This window comes from Durio zibethinus, chromosome 16, assembly GCF_047325235.1.
Source record: "Durio zibethinus cultivar Kanyao isolate XHJ-2024 chromosome 16, ASM4732523v1, whole genome shotgun sequence".
Classification (NCBI taxonomy): Eukaryota; Viridiplantae; Streptophyta; class Magnoliopsida; order Malvales; family Malvaceae; genus Durio; species Durio zibethinus.
Window position 1 is genome coordinate 1573488 of NC_143177.1, and position 14518 is coordinate 1588005.

General features: G+C 35.7%; 3 protein-coding genes and 1 pseudogene across 4 annotated transcripts; 1 reads left to right on the forward strand and 3 right to left on the reverse strand.

Annotated features, from left to right (window-relative positions):
* Positions 1 to 201: 201 nt before the first annotated feature.
* LOC111298559 (universal stress protein PHOS34-like) lies at positions 202 to 2729 on the reverse strand. The gene is made up of 2 exons (XM_022893278.2): positions 649 to 2729; positions 202 to 486 (listed from the first exon to the last, which is right to left on the reverse strand). Exons 1-2 carry the CDS (start codon positions 1065 to 1067, stop codon positions 321 to 323), a joined length of 585 nt encoding a protein of 194 aa, XP_022749013.1. The 5' UTR covers positions 1068 to 2729; the 3' UTR covers positions 202 to 320.
* On the reverse strand, positions 2332 to 3686 carry LOC111298289 (F-box protein SKIP23-like). Its single transcript, XM_089745703.1, has 4 exons — positions 3561 to 3686; positions 3240 to 3436; positions 2876 to 3198; positions 2332 to 2771 (listed from the first exon to the last, which is right to left on the reverse strand). The coding sequence occupies exons 1-4, from the start codon at positions 3684 to 3686 to the stop codon at positions 2332 to 2334; spliced, it is 1086 nt and encodes a 361-aa protein (XP_089601829.1).
* Positions 3687 to 5108: 1422 nt separating this feature from the next.
* LOC111292260 (3-isopropylmalate dehydratase large subunit, chloroplastic-like) lies at positions 5109 to 9983 on the forward strand (annotated as a pseudogene). Its single transcript, XR_016328544.1, has 15 exons — positions 5109 to 5318; positions 5410 to 5544; positions 5637 to 5807; positions 6235 to 6387; positions 6499 to 6567; positions 6661 to 6780; positions 7466 to 7540; positions 7701 to 7777; positions 7900 to 7995; positions 8143 to 8192; positions 8648 to 8702; positions 8891 to 9022; positions 9228 to 9275; positions 9386 to 9542; positions 9705 to 9983. The product of XR_016328544.1 is annotated as a 3-isopropylmalate dehydratase large subunit, chloroplastic-like (transcript).
* Positions 9984 to 12135: 2152 nt separating this feature from the next.
* LOC111298557 (auxin-responsive protein IAA12-like) lies at positions 12136 to 14340 on the reverse strand. The gene is made up of 5 exons (XM_022893276.2): positions 13822 to 14340; positions 13329 to 13639; positions 12893 to 13010; positions 12635 to 12696; positions 12136 to 12561 (listed from the first exon to the last, which is right to left on the reverse strand). Exons 1-5 carry the CDS (start codon positions 14178 to 14180, stop codon positions 12512 to 12514), a joined length of 900 nt encoding a protein of 299 aa, XP_022749011.1. The 5' UTR covers positions 14181 to 14340; the 3' UTR covers positions 12136 to 12511.
* Between the last annotated feature and the right edge of the window lie 178 nt (positions 14341 to 14518).

Sequence of the window (14518 nt, forward strand, 5' to 3'; positions counted from 1 at the left end):
TCACAATTGAAGAAAGAAACTTGAAAATGTAAAAATCAAGAAAAAGGGTGATTGTTTCATCTGTAACTCACTTCTTTGGATATGGCCCTAAAAAGCAGTCATTTCCAAATTCCAAATATTTACAATTTCTATGTAGTTTCAAACTGAAGAAAAAAATACAAATGGAACATTCATCACTAAAGAGAAGAAAAAGAAGGGATTGAATTAAAAGTTAACTAAATATGACAACTTTATAAGATTTATCAAGTTCTGGTGATAATCAAATTGACTGTTGGAACTATGACCAATGGAATGGTACTTGATTGAATGCAAAGTGCAAATTATGCCAAGAGCCAGAAATTTTTATGGGTCTTCGAGTTGAGGACATAACCACCATTTTGTCCCTTTTTCTGCACTGCAACGCAGGTGCATGGGCTGTTCTCAATCAAATAATCTGCCGTGTCTATCAGTTTTGATCCTTTCATTGACCCGCTCGGCCGCCTGTATCTGTTAGTACATGCGGAAATAAACATTCATACATATTCGTATGTTCTGGATAAGGGTCCATTTGGATGGAACGTTAATATGGTTAATAGAATACAAGATTATTCATCATGTATGCCATTGATGCATGGCAAAAGAACTAGAAGAGAAGGGTATGAAACTCACCCAAGTATTGCTGAAGAGAGACTCCGCCGCTGTCCTATGATAATAAGATCAATTCCTAGAGCTTTGCTCTTGGAAAGAATTACAGTAGCCTTATCCTTCCCATCCATGTCAGTTTTCTCTATACGAACGGGGATTTTAGGCTGAGCAATCTCACATGCACGTTTCATTTGGTCAAGAAAATCTATGTCAGTTGAAGCTCCTTCAGGGACGGAATTAGGAGCCGTGGTACCAGAAGGAAAACTTGGTCTCCTTAGAAAAGTAGAGAAAGTGTTTTTCCATGAATTGGGGTTTTCAATATGAAAAAGAATCAGCTCATCTTGCTCTAACATTGCATGGGAAAGAGCATATTGGAGGGCTGCCGCTGAGTGGGGAGTCGGGTCAGCTACCACCATTACTTTTCTTGGAGGTGGAGTCACCATCAATGGCCACAACAGCAGCAAAAAGAAACAAAAAAACCACCTCCACTACCACCACCACCACCACCAAGAAAGAGAGGTTTGGAATTGAGGTGAAAACAATGACATGTAATATGAGGTTGTCATTTTGGTCATCAGCTTATCCGGAAGTTAACCATATTAACAAATAGTTTGCTTTAATTTTGTGATTCACAAGGGTGGCTTTGAGCTATTTTGGAGGGTTTTTAATCAGTTCTTCCTGATTGTATGCTAAATTTACTGAATCCATAAGACTTGGTCAATGCCACCAAAACCTTTGCTAATTAAAAACAGAACAGAAGAGAATTGTTTACAGGGCTAGGAATGTTGTTTTTATCAATTCCAAAACAAAATGACCAATGCTGCCTCAGGATAGGGTTAGTATATTTCCTGAAACAGTTTACCGATCCCATTTTAAAAATAATGCATGAACAATCCAGGTTTAGCATAGACTAAGATTCAAATGATCTTTGGCCAAATGTACCATATAAAATTTACAGGTTTCGAACCCAAGAATTTTTTTGCCTTCCAAACTTTAAAAGAGAAGGAAGATCAATGATCATTGATAATGCTTAGTTCGGTTGGTTCATGCATCTACCTGGCATCTAATAGGTCTGAAATTCAAATCCCAACATTTGCAACCCTTTCCTTTATTGCCAGGTTGTGGCCTCTTTTGTAAAAAAAAATATATATCATTGATAATTGAGTTGGAATTGTCACTAACTAGTATCATCTGTTAAATCTGCATTATATATATAAGTTGTCAGTTGCATAACCATAGCCTAGTGAGTGAAGATCCCAAATTCTAAATGGATAAATCCAAAATGGCATTATCGCCAAGAGGAACTAGAAAGAGTTAGGAATGATTTGAATCATTGAGAAAATTTTTTCTTTATTTTCTTTTCATTTCTTGGCTTTAAGGAATAAAAAATAAAAATGGTAAGTTGCTGTTAAAGAAAAAAGATTATATTTAGAACTCATTGTCACCCTTTGGTCCATTAACATTATCCTTGCTTGTCTATTAATTTTGTTCATTATTACAACAAGACCATGGCCACAACAAGAAAAGCAGAGGAAATAAAATAAGCTAAATTGAATGTTCATATTTATAAGCTGTTCTTCACTACAAGGAATCATGTTTCACATACTTCCTCAAAAGTTTTTCATAACATTTAATAAGATACGTAATGAATTGAGAAAGTTGAAAGAAGGAAGAGAGGAAATTAGTTGCAGGCTTGCATCAGACTGTTTAGGCTTCTAGCAAGGCTTGGGGGATGATCCAACAGGGTGGTGGCTGAATCTTGTCTGAAGAAAATTCATAAATTGGCTTCACACTTTCATCTTTCAAGTTGTATATGCCATAGTCATGACGTCCATACAAGTAATCTTCTTCCATTTTTTCCCAATAATCATCCGTGAAATAAATTGAGTTCCTTTCACAGTTGGAAAAAGATTGAGCTGAGACTGAAACAGATTGATTTCCACCCAAGAACAAAGCTCGATCCCCCAAAGATTCCATCTCCACCCATATTAACTCATTGAAATCCAGCTTATAGACATGAAATAAACATGTTTTATATGGACAAACCTTAGGCTGTGTGCAGTAATCAGTTAACCTATCTTCTTCACGAACCAGTGTCCCATCCCAATCCACAAACTCCCCAATGTACCTCACAACAAGCAGAAGATCTTCACATGATTCAACCAAGTAAGACTTGCTTGTGCAAAGATCTCCGAAGGAGTTTCCTTTGGCTAGTGACTTCTCCTATCAAACTTTTTCCTCACACAACCACCTTGAACAACCCATACTCCAATACTATGATCCTTGCTCATTGCATAGAGATGGTTTTCATGGAATTTGATATCTTGGTAGGGTGGATGGCTAACGTCAAGTACAGTCCAGTAATTGCCTCCACTTTCATGATATGCAATTTCTTTCCCTCTCTTGCACAACAGAATCAGACTATAGTTTTTATTGTTGCAATCAGGTTCTCCTGTCAGGATTGCTTTCCGAATATAGCATTCTTGTAGTTGTTGCTTTAACCTAGCATCCTCATAACCATTGAAATATTGGAGTTCGTATTCGCCATCCATGTTTCTTTCATCTTCAGTAAACCTAGCAGATGATCAACTGAAGGAAGTTGTACTTTCACTTGCTTGAAAGGGTTGAACAGAAACGGTACAGCCTTTTCCTCCAAGAAAACTAGCCACCCATGTGATGATCCAATGCAGCAACTTTCTCCGAACTCCTTTGGTATCGTTTTCAGGCTATAAACCTGACTTTCTCCAAGATTCAATAACCCACTGTAGCCATTATTGTTAACATCAAGACCATCTTCTTCTTCAACTTCTTCCTTCGAAGGAAGCATCAGCCAGGTTATCCTGGAAACAAACTCTTCTCCAAGCAAGTTCCAAGAGGAACAAACAGCTTTCGCTTGAACCAGATCAATGAAAGTAAGCCTGTTGAAGATCATAGACCTCAGTCAGGACATCACTAGGAACTTGATCAACACGGCTTGATGTTGATGAATCAAGCACTGTTCTTCTTCTTTTGGTGGACGAACAATCGATGGTATTTGCCTTTCTCTTAGCTTGCACCGCCATTGTGAGAAAACTATGAAAAAAACATTCAAAATTCTGAAGTTGAAGTAAATCATAATGAACTAATGGACATATATTTATAAGCAAAGTCACTCAAATCCTCCTAGGAATATGATTTCCTTGTAGAACTAGGATTGTTATAAACTATGAAACTAGTGAAACTTGTGTTCTAAGAAATCTTATAAACCTTATTACAGAGAAGTGGGCCACTATTGGCTCCATAAGAAAATAGATATTAACCCAAGTTTTGGTTTCAAGTTTGACTCAAAGCTTCGGCTCCCTTTCTTCTGTTCTGCTTCTAATCAAATCAAATCAACAAAATCATAATTAAAAACGAAGAAATATAACGCAAAAAAACAAAAAAAAAATCCCTTTCAAGGTTCTTTCCATCTCCTTTTAACACTGCATAAGTTTTTGGCATATATTCTGATTGATTTCATGCTTTCATGGCCACCCACATGTTAGATCAACTTCTTTCTGTTTTGGGGTAACAGTCATAAAGTAATTAGCTTTGTAGATTGTGGAGGATTAAAAATGGCTGCTGAAGTAATTAAGAAGTTGTTTGTTGCAACAATGTTCATGTGGATAGATCCACTTGCAATTAGATATGGTTTTAACCATAATTTGCTTCCTGGTAAGACTCCATTAAACTCTGTTAGTTTAACGTATCAACGATGATTTTTTTTTTTTTACATTAAAGTACAAGAGAATTGTAGGGTAAAATTAACGAGATTTTGATTTTGGGTAGAGAAGAGGGCTTCCAAGAGTCCAACTAGACCCAACACTCAGCCCTAAGAAACACAAATGGAGAGTATCAGTCCCTGTTACCAACACGTGACTAAAGTGACAACCAATGCAAATCACTCAAACAATTCTTAATAAGGCAAGAGAAAAAATAAAAAAAAAATAAAATATGGATTTGAAATTTTAGTGTTTGATTGGATTTACATTGATTTTTTTATTTGATTTGAATTAAATTTAGATATTAAATATATATTAATTTTAATTTTAAATCAAATATTAAAAATTTAAAAAAAATCAAATCTAATTATATATTTTAAAATTTTTTATAAAATAAAATAATAATTTTATATATAAATATATTTAAAATTTTATTAAAATAATATATTAAAAAAATAAATTTTTAAAATTAATAAATTCAATCGAATTGTATTAATAAAATTTGAATCAAATTAATTTCAAAACAAAATTGATTCAAATTTAAGTGAGATTATAAATTTTGAAATATTATGTGTTATAAAAAAAACAATCAATCCAAATTAAATCAAATCTCGTCCAAAACTTACCCTTAATTTCATCAACAAAACATGGCACTGTTTATTAAGTTTGGAAGACTTTGTTTTGCCAAAACGGCAAAAACATATTCAAGGTGGACCATATTACTCAACAAACTAATGACAACCCGACGTTTACACAGTTTCTCGCTGCCCCGACTCCTACACTGGTGTAGTGCTCGTGTTTTTTCTATATTCATTTTTTTTCTCGGGAAACAAACAGAGAATCAACAGCCCTCTCCTCCTTTTCCATCTCTCTGGTAATTAACTAGAAGAGCTGAATCATATGCCTTCCTCGTTGGTTTCTTCCTCCTTAACTTCTTCCTTCATCGGCAACAAGGTCAGTGCTTTCGAATTACCCATGTTCTAGATTTTGATTTTTGTGATTACTTTGACTAAAAAGCAAAAAACCTTTTTTTTTATTTGACCAGAAAGATTTAGGGTTTTCTGCTTTTCCTTCGACGTCTCAAATTGCTATTCACAAATGCAAGAAACAAGTTTCCAAGAAAATCGACTCAGTCATGGCACCTCAGCAATCAGAGCGTAAACCAGCCACCACTGGCTCTGTTAGTTCCATTTTTAGTCTCATTGATTTCATTTTTATTGATTATTTGATGGATTTTCATTGATGGTTTTTTTTAATTGGGTTCCTTTTCAGGTGAAGACAGGAATGACAATGACGGAGAAGATTCTTGCAAGGGCCTCTGAGAAACCACAGTTGAGCCCTGGTGATAATGTTTGGGTTAATGTTGATATATTGATGACACATGATGTTTGTGGTCCTGGTTCCATTGGTATCTTCAAGAAAGAATTTGGTGAAGATGCAAAGGTATTCAATTCATCTACTATCTTACTTATTTTCTTTTTCTTTTTGCTGGGTTTAATTTTTTTTTTTTTTTTATCTTAGGTTAGCTTTGTGCATAGTTGAGCTCTTGCTGATGTTTATTAGATTTTAATTAGCTTTTTGTGTTTAGGTAGCATTTCAAAATCGAATTTTGTGATTGATTAAGTAACTATAGCTATGTCACTGCTGAAAGCTTCTTCTCAATTGGATATTTTTCAAGATTGGAAACTGATTTTGGTGGATTTTCTTTCTTGTTTCATTATCTGTTAAAATACGTAAAATTTCCTTTAGCTTGGTAACTTAAGTGTTACATGGTAGAGTAGAGCCTTGTGTGTGTGTTTAGGTGTGTTCATAGCTGTCTATTTGCAATGGCTGAATTTGTTAACTATGTATTATCATTTTGGTATTGAAGGTTTGGTACCGTGAAAAGATTGTTATTGTACCTGACCATTATATATTCACAAGTGATGAACATGCAAATCGTAATGTGGATATTTTGAGGGATTTTTGTGCAAAGCAAAATATCAAGTATTTTTACAATATTAAAGATCTTAGTAATTTTAAGGTATGACACTTTTTGTCTTGGACTTCATTTTCTTGTTCACTGTTCGGAGGAACTCGGGGTATATTCTCTGTTTATTGATGTAAAGCTTAATTCTAAATCATAACATTGCAGGCAAACCCTGATTATAAAGGTGTATGCCATGTTGCACTTGCCCAAGAAGGTCACTGCAGGCCTGGAGAGGTATCAATGCTTTACCAGAATTGTTGAATTGTAAAAATTCAATTTATGCGTTATGTTCTCGAACTGTTGTTAAGTTATCTATTGCTGCCTTAGGTTTTGTTAGGGACAGATTCTCACACCTGTACAGCTGGAGCATTTGGTCAATTTGCTACAGGAATTGGAAATACAGATGCAGGCTTTGTTTTAGGCACCGGAAGCTTCTGCTCAAGGTTTGTTAATTATGCTTTACTGTTTCACTTGATTACATGTGTCTCTATCTTGTTTTGTGCATTCTATGATTTTCATTTGGTTTCCTACTAGTATTGTAACTTATTAAATGTTTGCTTTCCTTAATATCATTGTTTATGTATTAGACTAATTAGTCAGACATTGTATTTGGCTACCATATCTGTTCTTAGCATTACACTTCCCCAGGGATTAGGAACCGTTTTTTACCAAATGAGATTAAAGTGATTCAACTCTGTTAACCAAAGTCATTGAAGGGTTTTTGGCAAAGTTTTAGTGGTTTGATGAGTGGTTTTATCCTTCATTCTAGGCATATAGTTTGATCTGATGACCATCTTGGCCTTTTCTTTTGTGTATGGATATTGATGGTTGCTATGAGGTTGAAGACTGGTACTTATAATACATTAGGGGATTAGGAACCGTTTTTTACCAAATGAGATTAAAGTGATTCAACTCTGTTAACCAAAGTCATTGAAGGGTTTTTGGCAAAGTTTTAGTGGTTTGATGAGTGGTTTTATCCTTCATTCTAGGCATATAGTTTGATCTGATGACCATCTTGGCCTTTTCTTTTGTGTATGGATATTGATGGTTGCTATGAGGTTGAAGACTGGTACTTATAATACATTAGGCAGTATAATTCATATATGCTGTTTTTTTGCATGTCCAATTGCAGGTGCCACCGGCTTTGAGATTTGTGATGAATGGTGAAATGCCTCATTATTTGCTTGCAAAGGATTTGATTTTGCAAGTAAGATCATATATTTTCTGCCTTTTGTTCCATTTTGATAAGTATGAAGTCATAACTCTGTTATCCTGGGGATATTACTCTTGTTCATGTTCTATTGGTAGGTCATGGAAAGAGTACAGCTTTTATTCTGTTTTGTCTTAAAATGGTTGCCATTTTGCAGATCATTGGTGAAATATCTGCAGCTGGTGCAACATAAAATCCATGGAGTTTGTTGGAACAACTGTTGAAAGTTTTAATGTAAGTGAACTTGAAATGTTCCATAACTGATGTAAAATTAGGTCCTTCCAAAATCTTCCTAGTTTATTTTGTCACCGGATGAAATCATGAATTTATTTTTTCTGATTATTTGTATTGGGCAGATGGAAGAACGGATGACATTGTGCAATCTGGTTGTCGAAGCTGGTGGAAAGAATGGTGTTGTTCCTGCTGATGGTACTACATTTAAGTACCTTGAGGTGAGTGCAAAAATCATTGAGTGCATTTTGTCCCAATTCATTGCTTGGATCAATGTATACTCTTACACAAAGTTGTTTTCTTTGAATGTCTATTGCTGCGTTCCTGCGAAGCAGCGGCTTATGGGTTATATCTTTTGCTTCGCACAGGATAAAACATCTGTGCCATATGAACCTGTTTACAGTGATGCACAAGCAAGGTAGATTTTTATGATTAAGTGGTTAATCTACAGATCAAGTTCTTACTATTACAGTCTTGTCTGCTGTTGGTTCATTTGGTTTGGTGGGAGGGCGGTCTTCTTCTTCTTTGACTTACTGTTCTCTCATATGAAAATTTAGAGCTGATTGGAATAAAATGATTGTGTAAACAAAATTATTTTGTAAATTCTAGTATGTGTCGCTATGATTTATACCCATATATAATGGTATTGGAGATGGAAATTGTATGTGGTTTTTTGTTATTTCATGGTTTTTTTTTTTTTTTTTTTTCTGGATAAGTGGGTCTGATTTTGAGTTCATTTGAGTTCTTTCATGGTTTTATGTCCTTTCATGGTTCTTTCATGGTTTTATTTGATGTTTGTTGTGTCCTTTCATGCTTGGAAGTGGGAACTGCATTAAGATGAGTACTTATATATTTATATCATCTGGCTTTCAGTTTTCTTTCTGAGTACAGATTTGATATCTCAAAGTTGGAGCCCTTGGTAGCTAAGGTGGGTGTCTCTATTAAGTCCAGTGATGGGCTCTTTTTTCTGATATCCACCTCCACCTCCCTTCTCCCTATCCCTTTTTCTCTTTAATAATGATTATCTCATGAAAGTTGCTTTTTAATTCTCTATCTTCTTCTTCTTTCATGTATGTTGTGCATATACCGGAGTAATTTCTTAAATCTCCTTTGCAGCCACATTCTCCTGATAATCGTGCTTTGGCAAGAGAATGCAACGATGTTAAAATTGACAGAGTATATATAGGATCCTGTACTAGTGGAAAAACAGAAGATTTTCTTGCTGCTGCTAAAGTCTTCCTAGCTTCAGTTAAGAGTCAGATATTCTCATTTCTCATCCTTTTTGTTTTACTTGCTGAAATAAGTTGAGAACAAAATTCCTGTGGGTGAGGTAAGAGTTAAGATGAGAGCGAGGGAGAGCTTCGATATTTTTGCATATCTTATTTACAAGTATCAGTCTTAAGTTGTGATTTCTTTTTCTTAAGCTTAAAATTTTTAATTTGCTTGAATGCAGGGAAAGAAGGTCAAAGTTCCCACATTCCTCGTCCCTGCTACACAAAAGGTGCGATTCCATATCATTAATGTTAAAATGTGATTCAATTTTCAATTACAATTAAGTACGAAAGAAGTAACCATAAAAGAATGTGCCTATTAATTTGGTAAATTTGGCAGGTTTGGACGGATGTATATGCTCTCCCTGTACCAGGATCTGGCGGGAAGACATGCTCGCAGATATTTGAAGAAGCTGGCTGTGATACACCTGCAAGCCTTAGCTGTGGTGCTTGTTTGGGTGGCCCTAAAGACATATGCGCGAATGAATGAACCCAAGGTACTTAGCCATCTTTTCCACTGCAGGATACCTTGAAGAGCATGCAATTTGTTCCCCATACTTCACCCTTTTGGATCTTGAATAGAATTTAGAGATAAATCTCATGAAAATGGCAACCTTTTATATTTTAAGGCAATAATTTTTACGGGATCACCCCTGCAGGTCTGTGTCTCAACAACAAACAGGAACTTCCCCGGTCGGGTGGGCCACAAGGAAGGCCAGATATATCTTGCTTCCCCGTATACAGCGGCTGCATTAGCTTTGACTGGTTATGTCATTGATCCAAGGGAGTTTTGGCAGTAGAAACTTGAGTCACATCTGAAGTTGAATCTATAACCCGCATGAATAACTGGAGGCAGAAAAGAAAATGGAGCTCTATTGTTGGTTACTATTGTGCTAATTCTGTAAGATTTTGTTTTGTATCTAAGTTCATTTTCAGTTTATTCATGCAAGAAATACAAAATTGAAACTTCTCTTTCTTAAGCTTCAAGGATGTTTGCACAAGAAATGTTCAGAATAAGAATTTATGGATTATTAGTATGATTGTTAGTTCACTTGGACATCGACAAACCAAAATTAGTCGTGAAAATATATTTGAATGTAATTGTAACGATGACAATTTTTTTTTTTACATTAATGCCGTAGGGGGCTGTCAGACTGCCCAAGAATGCAGTTCTAGTCACAGATCGAAATATGATTGGGAGCTCTTTAATTTTCATCAATCTAACAAAGTGGGGAAATCATGCAATGGACATCAAGGGGCCCCATAACATGTTCAACTTCACACTTCATTTGGAGGGCACAAATCTGGGGTAATGGGATTATCAGTTGTACAAAATTCATACTGTCCACCATATACTGCCTTTAAATATATATACATGTGATCGTACGGCAGAATAAGCAGAATGAATTAAAGATAATGATATGACATATAACACTACTCATTGAAATGTCTCAGCACTCAATTAAACATGATAGTGAAACTATCTTTTGTGTTACAGGCATCAAGAGCTTCCTAGGATTGAAGGTGGAGCCAAAATATTGAATTGATGAGATGATATGGATTGCCATAAAAAACCTTTCCAGCTGTTGGGGTTCCAATGCTATTATATGTGTTTTGCATGAGACTAAACATGAAAAAACAAGCTCCGGAAGAAAAAAAAAAAGAGAAACTGTGTCTTGGATGGTGGGTCTTTATCTTTCCATTGCTGAGGATGAAAAGGCAATGGAAAAGAAGTCATCTTCAAGGTGAATGATCTTTGTAAATACAAGAGGCTTAGCATGAGAGCTATAGTAGAAAACAGTTGTTTCTCAATCAATTAAAAGAAAGCAATTATGCTAATGGGCCAACACCATCATTACAGATGGCTAGTAATCTGCAGAGTCAAAATCAAAATGATTGCATAATCTCAAGCACCATGTGTGTCCCATTTTTCATAAGCAAGTATCTTACAGCTCTCATAGCTCAGATTACATTTGATTGGATCAAGCACCAGAAAACACCTTTTTCCCATTATTCCAAAGTTTTTTTATGGTTGTCTCTGATGTCCACCACAAAATTTCTTTGGTTTTTTTTCTATCAGAAACTAATCCTGATGACATTATGGTTACAAATCACTCATTAAACCCTCAAAAAATTCATTTCTTTTTCCTCTCCAACCTTTGATCAGTCATGAAAAAGAGCTTTCATTCTGGACATGAAGGACCAGACACTTTAATTGTCACACGTTATTTCATTATATTTGTCGAAATGAAAATGGTTTGGAGATCACAGAACTGTGGTTATGGAGTTGTTGCATTGCAGTAAAATAGTTGAGATGGTGATTATTATAGCCACATGACAAATTGTTGTTGGTTGTAACTGCAGCACTTAACTGTAGACAATGATGCTTCTAAAGACAAAAGCCAGCATTATCATGTCCACTCACTAAGTTTTGTTGTTATGCTTCTTCCATAATTTCTTGTGTTCTTACCTACTTTCTGTCATACATTTTTTTTTTTTTATCTCTGGTATGAGATGCTATTTCGCTTCAACACTTCATTCTCTTCTGTAAATCGAAGCTTCAATTCTCTCCAAATCCACCTTATTGAAGACACTGAAGATATAAACGTGACAATTCGTATATTCAAATTGTGCGAATTATGTGTATTGTATATATTATGTTCACATATCATGTTTATTTTATATCAATAATTCACATATTCGTATTTTTAAATATATTATATCAATCATTCACATATTCGTATTGTACATAGTTCATGTCGATAATTCACATTTTCATATTGTATGTATTATGTTTATTTTATTGATAATTCACATGTGATGTTTCGTTTATTTTATATCAAATACATATAAAATATAAAAATTTTCATATTATAATTTGTGTTATGTTACCAAACACGAAATTCATTTTTTTTTTTATTTACGGGGGAAACTTTTCCTGATTCCTCTATGAAATAACAGCTTCAGGTAAGGAAGCTTAGAATGATCAGAATTTGTAGGCCAAAGCCGCCGGTAATAACAAAACACTCAGAAACTCGGATTAAAGTATAACATAACGAAAACAGGGCCAACCAACAGAATGAAAACACATTTAACATCAGAATCACACAAACATTTCTTATATCTCAACAGTAAAACTGAGCTGCTTGATGGCAGCAATACTCAAAGCACTCTAGATTTCGAGTACTCCCATATGTACAGTGTAACAAAGCAGCATTCCAGTCAAGGTCGCAGGATCGTATGATGGCAGTATATAAGAGAGAAAGCTAAATTGAATATGACCTAACAAAACAAAAAGCAGCAAGAAACATAAAATGATTTGAGAATAACTCTAACAAGCAGTGAGAAAACAATCTTGGCAATATGCTTCAACTCATCAACTTCTCTAATTTCTTTTAGCTTCTGTGTTCAAACTGTGGGTTTTCTTTTTGTCTTTCTGGAATTCAAATGATGGACGGCTATGATGCTAAATGGGCTTGCTTCTTTGCCTTTCATTGCTTTCATGAAATCTTGGAGCTGCAAAAAATAGGAGTTAGAGACCAAAGAGCAGCAAAAACTGAAACCCAAATATAAAAATTCTTATACATACCAAGTCCATTAGCCTCCGACGTCCTCATGATCCGGAGCCTTCTGACTGAACTGAGAAACATCCTGAAACACGAAAAGAAACGAAAAGCATTCGATGAGCATCATAATCATGGAAATCATATCAAACGACTTTCAATTCTTTTTTATTTCTTTTTCGGGTTGCTGTTCTTTCATGTCCCCATCCAACGCCCTTTGCACACCTTTCCTCTCTCTCCTTTGCATCATGGACACTTACAATTAGTAAAAGATAGCAACAAACCTCCATGGGACATCTCCTACAAGCATCCAGTCTCCCTCTTTGTCTTCATAGGTCAGAACAAATTCAGATGATTCATCCAAAAGCTTAGAGGGTTTTGTTACTTGTTCCTTCTCTGCACCTACAAAAGGGTAACGTCACTTATACTCACAAACACAAATAACAATTATAAATACCTAAACCACTCTTTGGTTATTAACTAGAAATATAGTCAATCAGAAATGAGTCTTGCTCAACACTAGAACACAATTATAATATATAGAGGACTTTTTATTTCAATGGAACGCGAAACTTTGTTCAAATAGTTCACGTAAGTACTCTTAAGAAGTGGCATCCAAGGGATCTGAGTTTGAGTTCGAATCTTAATACTTGCAACCTTACCTTTTCCTTATCTCAGACTAGGCCCTCCTTTGTACAAAAAACAAAGAAAGGAACTTACCAACTGAGTTAGCAGATCTGAGAAACATATCTTCCAGTGCTTGAGCCAAACTCTCATAGCATGAATGAGCATTCAAATCCACCTTCCTTCCTATTGGAATTCCATCCATATTGACCTTAACAAACCCAAGATGTCCTTTTTCATTAACAGCAGAACTGATTTTGTTGCCATTGTAAAGTTTCTTTTTCGAAGCATCCTTGAGTTTGTCTTTTTCACAAATTTCCTTGTCCTCTTCAGCTCTTGGAGCCTTTGCTTGGTTAACCAAACTGTTCATCCTATAAGCCCTTATGGGTGGCCATCCCACAACGTGACTGCTTCCAAAAGAACAACATGGAACAATAAATAATCTAACTAACTAATTTAAGGGGAAATATTTTCCCAACAAAAAGAAATCAGAGAAAGATGAGTACATTCAGATTGTGTTCATGTAATCTTCTCAAAAACAAGCAAAGATATTGATAAAAGAAAAGAAAACAAGTCTCAAATAACATACCCGACACCAGTAGGAGATCCACCCTCATGGGAGACAGACTCAGCGGCTCTCTTGGTCCCAGAAACAGCAATAGAAGAAGGAACACCGTTATTAGCTTTATGAGAGACCACTGAAGGGAAGTCTTTTGCAGTCAAGATTCTTCCACACTCACCCCATGAAGAACTACAGGCGGGCTTGGTCTTCCCTGTAGCACCACCACTACCACCAAGGCTCAGCCCCAGGCCTAACTCCAGCTCACTCTCCGCTGGATACGAACTTGCTTCAGAAACAACCTCCACTTTAGAAACTGCTGACTCCTTTGTAGAAACCCCAGAAGAACCACCACCACCGCCACCAAGTAAAATTAAACCACCTTCCATTACAAACAAGCAAGAAAATTAAGAAGGTTCAAGACTTGGCACAGGTGAAGAAATAGGCAGCTTTGAGAGAAAAAAAAAAAAAAAAGGGTTGTTTCGGTGAGAGAGAGAAAGAGAGACTGTATAGGTCAGGCAAAAGGAGGGAAGGTCGGTTGGGGAAGGTGGTGGAGGAAGTGATGATGATGGGACCCATATGTCTGCTAGTGCGCCTAGCACTGTCACAAGTCACCACCCTCTTTACTCAAAAGAAAAAAAGTTTTTTCCTTGACATGATCATGTCGGTTTAGAATCTGGTTTTTCCCTGCTGGGGTTGAAAAAAAAGAATAAAATATGAAAAATCC

What these genes read in the sequence shown, in the direction of transcription:
- LOC111298559 (XM_022893278.2), bottom strand. Translation starts at nt 1,067, where the DNA reads ATGGTGACTCCACCTCCAAGAAAAGTAATGGTGGTAGCTGACCCGACT. An exon ending in CTCTCTTCAGCAATACTTGG is followed by an intron (nt 487 to 648) that starts GTGAGTTTCATA and finishes ATGTACTAACAG; the next exon opens with ATACAGGCGGCCGAGCGGGT.
- LOC111298289 (XM_089745703.1), bottom strand. Translation starts at nt 3,686, where the DNA reads ATGGCGGTGCAAGCTAAGAGAAAGGCAAATACCATCGATTGTTCGTCC. An exon ending in CTAGTGATGTCCTGACTGAG is followed by an intron (nt 3,437 to 3,560) that starts GTCTATGATCTT and finishes CTTCCTTCGAAG; the next exon opens with GAAGAAGTTGAAGAAGAAGA. An exon ending in TTTCTGTTCAACCCTTTCAA is followed by an intron (nt 3,199 to 3,239) that starts GCAAGTGAAAGT and finishes ATCATCTGCTAG; the next exon opens with GTTTACTGAAGATGAAAGAA.
- LOC111298557 (XM_022893276.2), bottom strand. Translation starts at nt 14,180, where the DNA reads ATGGAAGGTGGTTTAATTTTACTTGGTGGCGGTGGTGGTGGTTCTTCT. An exon ending in GGATCTCCTACTGGTGTCGG is followed by an intron (nt 13,640 to 13,821) that starts GTATGTTATTTG and finishes TTTTGGAAGCAG; the next exon opens with TCACGTTGTGGGATGGCCAC. An exon ending in CAGATCTGCTAACTCAGTTG is followed by an intron (nt 13,011 to 13,328) that starts GTAAGTTCCTTT and finishes ACCCTTTTGTAG; the next exon opens with GTGCAGAGAAGGAACAAGTA.